The 8,264-nt window shown below is 37.9% G+C and overlaps 1 protein-coding gene across 1 annotated transcript; it reads right to left on the reverse strand.

Annotated features, from left to right (window-relative positions):
- LOC306848157 (macrophage-expressed gene 1 protein-like) lies at positions 1-3,899 on the reverse strand. Its single transcript, XM_079382529.1, has 2 exons — positions 3,434-3,899; positions 1-2,069 (listed from the first exon to the last, which is right to left on the reverse strand). The coding sequence occupies exons 1-2, from the start codon at positions 3,872-3,874 to the stop codon at positions 369-371; spliced, it is 2,142 nt and encodes a 713-aa protein (XP_079238655.1). The 5' UTR covers positions 3,875-3,899; the 3' UTR covers positions 1-368.
- Positions 3,900-8,264: the final 4,365 nt, after the last annotated feature.

Raw genomic sequence — 8,264 nt, forward strand, 5'->3', positions numbered from 1 at the left:
GAAATAGGGATTTTTATTAAAGAATATAAAATAACAGACTGCTCCCAAAAACAGTTAAAAAAATTAAAACAACAGAGTACAAAAACAGTCATGTACAGAATGCTGAACACACACACTATACACATATAATTACAGATAGGCCTATAGTCTCATTAAAACACAGGATCAGTAATTCTTTTGGAATAATGTAACGTGACAATACAAAATACTGTTCATCATTCACACAAGCTGTGAAGCATTTGTACATAGCAGCCCTTATCCCAAGCACCACATATATTCCCTATCACCAAACAATAAAAAATGTATTACAAAGCTGATCAAGATTGAACTTGTACAGTACTTAACAAATCTTACTGTACTCGACATAACTAAGACAACAGAGGTTGAGTGGGATTATCGTTTGTATTCTGTTGCTCTCTCTGACTTTCTACACCACTTTGGCCATCATAGTGAATCTCTTCATACCCCCTGCTTGATCTGAAGTGAGAAAATCTCCTTCTGCGTTTCACCAAAATGACAATCCCTGCCACCACAACTGCGATAAAAGTCATTACACCACAGGCCACACCAGCCTTTTCACCTCCTGACATCCGGGTAGATGATGCCTCAAACGTTCCGACTATTTGAGTAACTTCGCCAGCCTTTGCTAGTCTCCATTTTTTGGTGTCTCCAACCCTCAGCCAGGCCCGATCACCTTCTGTCATCACAGCTACAGTGTTTGTCGCCATCATGTTGATCAGAGGTGGTCTTGTGAATGGTGGGAGGCGAATAGGTTTTAACTGACCACCAGTAAACTCACCCGATTGGACACAGTACAGTACCTGACAGCCATCGCTAATGGCAGCAAGGTGTTGGCTGTACTGAGGTGGACAACGGTATTGGTCCCCTGCAAGAGGGTTGCCAGACTGGCAGCTAAAGAAACCCCCAAATGGCACAGAAGATACTGTTCCTGCCTCATAGTCATTGCTCAAACAAATCCTCATACCATTAGTCAAAAATGTTTGTGCAAAGTAATTTGCAGGACAGTCATGAGATTTGGTCTGTGGGTTTGGTAAAGATGGTCCGAATAGACCTCCAAAAAGGTATCCAGAGTATTGAGGGACTGTCTGACTTGTGGAACACCAGTAAGTGTAAATTTTTGCACGACGGACATAATAAGCATTTCCACATACATTGTCACAACAATCAAAAATTAACCAGCACGAATGACATTCCCTATGGCACTCATATTGATTGTAACCCTGCTCTACTGTCTCTGAGTGTAACAAAGAGGCACTGTAAGGTTGACGGCACGTATAGCCACCGGTATCTGGATTTTTTTGCGCAAGCTCATCACAGATGACTTTTCCGTCTTGTGCCGAAGGAGTGCATATTTGGTAAACACCACCAAAGGTCAAATTGGTGACTGGACCCTTGCAGGATGAGTCGTTAACATTAGCCTGAAAGTTAAAATTTGGGGAATTTGGATCTACACATCCTGGAATGGTGTTTATGTTGTAGTAACGTGCTGCAGCCTGTTGGACTGAAAGGGCAAGTTTATGTAAAGTTGGAACTGGAAGATCAGGAAACATAGATGGATTGAGGAAATAGTGCAGTGGCACACCAGACCGGTCAATAGCCACTAGATTATTTTGAGTGCTCTCTTGCCACTTCTGCAGAGTGATTCCTTGGTAGAATAAAGCCCCACCATGGCTCTGAACTAAAGAATATGTAATATTTTGCTGGTAAGTGGTGGTTTCTGAAGTTTCCTGGGATTCCTTGCTACCAAAATTAAAGTTAACCTTGTTGAAAAAGTTAATGCCTGCTGATGCAGAGACAGAAGACTTGTCTGACTGACTGTTAGAGACATAAGACATTTTTACATAGTCCTCTTGCATCAGAATGGCCCCGGCATCGACGCTTGTGATGACATGGGTACCATAATCAAGTATGAGTTTCTCTGATAGATATGTTGCTAGGCGTGTTTGATTGTTCTCAACAGAGTCTGCGATTTCCCCAATCTGCTGAGCAAAGCGGGAGTCCAGAGTAAAGTCAGGATACACATTCACGGTGTACAGATGATTGCGCACCTGAGAACACAGAAGAAAAGATAAAACAATTACATCTGAATAGAAATTGAAATCCTTTCTTGGTAATTTCGATATCTGCTTTTTAATTTCTACTGAAAAAAAAACAACAACTCGTAGGAGCAGCCAGTTATAATTGTTTTCTCGTTAATTCAGAGAAAATATCAACTATGGAACGACAACATCATTACGGTAAATTAATTTGTTTATAAGTTCAATGAAATAAGGTATAAATATTAATTTGAATATAGAGGCTATGGCATATTTTATGTGTTCGTATTAATATTAACGTTAGTCGATTCAAAACATCTTTGAACAGACACGTTTTCAGAGGATGATGAGAACCAGGGGGTGTATTACAGAAAGTTTCATATCTTAGGTCTTAACTTAAGATATGATGTGTTAAATTAGGATTTTTCGCAAATTCGTATTATTATCCTATCTTACAAAATAGTATCTTATCTCTAGTTATGAAATCTTAAATGGCATAATCAAGCTCGGTAATCCACTCTCAGGTCTGTTACCAAGCAACCAACACTGCCAGAGCTGCTGATGAGGTAAACAAAAGCTACTTCACTTTCAAAATCACCTTTTGCAAAAAAACGTAAGGCATGCACTACAATCAGTAATGCTCCGTGACACTTTTGTTGGTCTCTATAATGCTGGTTGCAGTTTCTGTGCTAACTGTAATATGTTGTGTGGCAGTCTGTAATTACTTAAGTGTTTTGTCATCAAAATAACACATCTTCAGGGTCCTCCAAGAGTCTTTCTACCATTAAACATCTTCATTCTTCATTTTCAACTATTAATGAATGTAATACCATTGTCGGACAGCACAGTTGCAAGCGTTTTTTTCCGTTAGCTTTCAAATAATTTTGAAGTTAGGACAGCTGTGGGGTTATCCTAAAGTTAAGACAGTTTTTAGGGTTTTTTGTCAAGTTAGGAGGTTTCTGTAATACCCCTTTCCTATCTGTAGTTAAGATAAGATAACGCACGTAGGGAATGCTGTTCTGTAATTGCTTTTGTCCTAAATGTGGTTCTAACTAAAATGACCATGGTTACCAAACAAAGTAAGATTTTAAAGTTAGGATCTTTCTGTAATATGCCCCCAGACTTCTGTGTAAATGAAACCGAAAGTGAGTTTGGCGCAAGCAGTTAAACTTCACTTGTGTACTCAGATTGCGCTCTATTTGACAAATTCTTAACAACTTTTCCTAAAACGTATCACTTTATATCTCCCTCCTTAAGAAGTTAATAATGGTTACGTATTAAAACAATAAAAGTGAACAATTTACATATACGCTCTAACTTTTTTTTCTGTCATTGAAAAGCCATGCTGCTTTTACTTTTCCACTTTCCTGACTTACCTGAACTCGTGTTGTTACGGAATTCGACCTCACTTGGTGTGTTTTCATGCGTGTATTTTCTTCAGAGAATTTTCCGTTTAGCACTGGAGGGAAAGAAATGTCTGCATTGATGGATCCTGATGTGGAGCTTTTCTGTTCCAGCCATGACATGATGGTCTCAGAGTGAGTTTCCACTCCTGTTGTTTTCCGTGGAATGACAAAGACTTCATCTGGGATGAGATAAATGCCATCCTCTGTGGTCTGACATTGGGAATAGCTAAAGTTCATCACCCGTCCCACGTCTATGTTGCGCAGGTTATCCCAGCCTCCACCTGGGAGCACCTCTAGTGCCGTTAAAGTTGAGTTTATGCGACATTCACGAAGGCCATTACTGGGTCGGATGAGCGCATTAGACTTGCAGATAACGACGAAGAGCACCAGGAGAGTGTATAATGACTCCATTGTCTAGAATGTTTCTCTCTAAACTATTTTTTGGCTTATATCTCAGTCACAGGAGGTGTGGTCTTGAGGAATTTTCACATTCAACAAGTTAGACTACTTCTATTGCTTAGTACGGAAGCGTATTGCATTCACTTGAGGAAAAAAAATCTATTTTTTCATAAAAAAAAAGTTTTTGCTCTGTTTTTCTGAATTAATGACTTAATTATCTCAGAATTACGAGATAATTTTTCATGAAAAAATTTTTTTCTCTGTTTTTCTGAATTAATGACTTAATTATCTCAGAATTACGAGATAATTAAGTCATTAATTCAGAAAAACAGAGCAAAAACTTTTTTTTTTATGAAAAATTATCTCGTAATTCTGAGATAATTAACTCGTTAATTCAGAAAAACAGAGTAGATTTTTTTTCCACAAGTGAATGCAATACGCTTCCGTAGCTTAGCGCCTGATTTTCAGTTGTTTTCACATAGACTTAACAGATTTGACTAGCCTTGCTGAAAAAAGAACATCTTAAACCAACGATGGTTTGCTGGTCTTAAATGCTGTTCCAGGTTTAAGAGGTTTTGCACTCTTCTGCTGCAGTCCAGGCTGGTTTAATTTATATATTCAGCAGTGAGATCTTAGATGTATTCTTTTTCTTCATGTGGGTGTATGTCATAATGCTGATTAATTAGTTTGAACGCAAATTATCACGGTTAACCTAATTTAAAAAAGTAAAAAAATAAAAATAAAACAGTAAATATATATATGTATATATATATATACAGTGGTGTGAAAAAGTGTTGGCCCCCTTCCTGATTTTTTATTTTTTTTGCATGTTTGTCACACTTTAATGTTTCAGATCATCAAACAAATGTAAATATTAATCAAAGACAACAAAAGTAAACACAACATGCAGTTTTTAAATTAAGGGTTTTTTTATGAAGGGAAAACAAAATCCAAACCCACACGGCCCTGTGTGAAAAAGTGTTTGCCCCCGCCCCTCACCGTTAAAACATAACTGTGGTTTATCACACCTGAGTTCAGTTTCTCTAGCCACACCCAGGCCTGATTACTGCCACACCTGTTTGCAATCAAGAAATCACTTAAATAGGACCTGCCTGACAGAGTGAAGTAGACCAAAAGATCCTCAAAAGCTACACATCATGTTGAGATCCAAAGAAATTCAGGAACAAATGAGAAAGAAAGTAATTGAGATCTATCAGTCTGGAAAAGGTTATAAAGTCATTTCTAAAGCTTTGGGACTCCAGCGAACCACAGTGAGAGCCATTATCCACAAATGGCGAAAACATGGAACAGTGGTGAACCTTCCCAGGAGTGGCCAGCTGACCAAAATTACCCCAAGAGCGCAGCGACGACTCATCCAAGAGGTCACAAAAGACCCCACAACAACATCTAAAGAACTGCAGGCCTCACTTGCCTCAGTTAAGGTCAGTGTTCATGACTCCACCATAAGAAAGAGACTGGGCAAAAATGGCCTGCATGGCAGAGTTCCAAGACGAAAACCACCGCTGAGCAAAAAGAACACAAAGGCTCGTCTCAGTTTTGCCAGAAAACATCTTGATGATCCCCAAGACTTTTGGGAAAATACTCTGTGGACTGACGAGACAAAAGTTGAACTTTTTGGAAGGTGTGTGTCCCATTACATCTGGCGTAAAAGTAACACAGCATTTCAGAAAAAGAACATCATACCAACAGTAAAATATGGTGGTGGTAGTGTGATGGTCTGGGGCTGTTTTGCTGCTTCAGGACCTGGAAGACTTGCTGTGATGAATGGAACCATGAATTCAGCTGTCTACCAAAAAATCCTGAAGAACAATGTCCGGCCATCTGTTCTTGACCTCAAGCTGAAGTGAACTTGGATTCTGCAGCAGGACAATGATCCAAAACACACCAGCAAATCCACCTCTGAATGGCTGAAGAAAAACAAAATGAAGACTTTGGAGTGGCCTAGTCAAAGTCCTGACCTGAATCCTATTGAGATGCTGTGGCATGACCTTAAAAAGGCGGTTCATGCTGGAAAACCCTCCAATGTGGCTGAATTACAACAATTCTGCCAAGATGAGTGGGCCAAAATTCCTCCACAGCGCTGTAACAGACTCATTGCAAGTTATCGCAAACGCTTGATTGCAGTTGTTGCTGCTAAGGGTGGCCCAACCAGTTATTAGATTTAGGGGGCAAGCACTTTTTCACACAGGGCCATGTGGTTTTGGATTTTGTTTTCCCTTCATAAAAAAACCCTTAATTTAAAAACTGCATGTTGTGTTTACTTTTGTTGTCTTTGATTAATATTTACATTTGTTTGATGATCTGAAACATTAAAGTGTGACAAACATGCAAAAAAAAAAAAAATCAGAGAGGGGGCCAACACTTTTTCACACCACTGTATATGCATTCATGAACAAGCAACTTAAGTTTTCATTTTCCTTTACAACAAGCCTAAAAACGTCCAAAACGTTCCAAAACTATTGATCACATTCACTCATCCTTTGAGGACAACTAGAGATCTATAAATCATTAAATTAATTTTTACTGTGCAACCTACCCAATAAATAAATAAAAACACTCCAACAGATTTAAGCAAAGAAGGTGCTTCAGATATGGTCAACCTATTTTTTACTGTTTTACTGATACAAGTAACTTTTTAGTTTCATTTTGTTGGGAGTCTTCAAAATCCTTCCCATTGTGCAACTGTCAAAAATCTGATACTTTTTTTAGCTCTAGAAGGAAATTTGTAGAAAAAAAAGAAGAGAAGGAATTTTTGAAAGAGATTCATAAAATAATGCAAATAACAAGAAAATAGCCTTAGGTGTCAATAAGTCCAAAGTGACTGTCATACAGTATCAACATAAAAAAAAAACTGGTTCATTACTGGTAGCCGAGTACCTCTAGCATAAAAGTGTGCTTGTGATACGTTAAAAACAATACAATAAATTATAGATGCAGCTTGGTTTAATATTTTATTATCTAATTCCATGATTCCACATTTTAAACTTGCAGTGTCGTCTTGGACTTCATATACTGACACTTAGTGGATAACAAGTTTTGACAAAATTTGTATGCAATGCCTCTAATGACCACCAGGTGGTAGTAGCTGGCAGCAGGAGTTTGAACACTGACCGTGCGTTTTTGTAGCATGTCTTGGTTGTGCGATTTATTATTTGTTTTTGCATAAGGATTTTGCTAGAAACAAATACCTTAATATAAGCCAATTTTTTTTAGATTTGACATATTTTAGACGGTATTTCACAAACATTTTTCTGGAATTTTTTGTATAGGCTACTCATACTAGTCCTGGTGAACTTTACCCTCAGAGTTAATCATATGATTTACGAGATTCCCAGTTGCCCATGTTCCGTCTGGATGCCCTCATAGGCATTTTTGTTAAAAAAAACAGCTATACTGAAAAACACGGCTAAAAGTGTGTTCACAGTTGTTTTATATGCACGAAACACGATGTCCCGCTGTTGAAGTGTGAATACAGCTTCTTACTTAAAATAGTCTTTGTGTTTCTTGTGTTGCTTACTGGTATATGAAATAAGGAATATAACTTGGGTGATATCCCTTGTTTAGGTGTGCGTCTGAGTGTACATGTAAAAGCTGAAAGATTGTGCCAGCTGTGTAAACTTCAGCAGACCGCACTCAGGCTATGTCAGCAAACTGTAGAGATCAAAATGTACCAGCAGAGAAATTTCAAAACAGTTCAGATGAGTGTTGAGCTCTGCCATGTGGACAGAAGAAGCTTGAATGAACAACAGAGAAAGGAAACAAGGCGAGAGGAGGAACAGAGGGGGAGAGAGAGAGGAATCCACATGGCTGAGAGAGGGGGATTCAGGTCCCTCATGTGGTTCACAATAAAATCCTCTTAAATATTTAACAATAGATGAGGGGCCTGAGGATATGAAAGAGAAAATCAATGGCATTCTGGTTTAATTGGCTGATTTATTCTGAAATCTTTGCTTTTGAATGTGAAGTGTGTGTTAGAGACTGTGTATTAAGCTTGGGGCACAAAAAGCTGCAGTCAAAGCACCTCATTTTGGGTTGCTTACAATGCATGTCCGAAGAAGAGGTCATTGCACCGGAATAAAAGTTAAAAACATTTTCAAAAATGTAGAGTTAAGACTTATATGAGTTAATATGAGACAAGTGTAACAAATCTAGGAATGCACCATTACCATATCAGCTACTGGCTGAGAGGCTCATTTCCCGTTTTTATATTTAGATTACCTTTACTGTCATCTAAACTCACTTGAAGTTAATCTTTAAAACATTAATAATTTAACTACACTGTTAAATGTAATCTTATGCTTGATTTTAGATTTTTTTTGTTTATTAAATAGAATTTATTTATAATTTTATTTAAAAAATATATAGATATATATAATGTTAA

This window comes from Barbus barbus (assembly GCF_936440315.1).
Source record: "Barbus barbus genome assembly, chromosome: 28".
Classification (NCBI taxonomy): Eukaryota; Metazoa; Chordata; class Actinopteri; order Cypriniformes; family Cyprinidae; genus Barbus; species Barbus barbus.

Coding starts and splice junctions, on each gene's coding strand:
- LOC306848157 (XM_079382529.1), bottom strand. CDS start 3,874: ATGGAGTCATTATACACTCTCCTGGTGCTCTTCGTCGTTATCTGCAAG. Junction 2,070..3,433: donor CCGTAACAACACGAGTTCAG/GTAAGTCAGGAA, acceptor CTGTGTTCTCAG/GTGCGCAATCATCTGTACAC.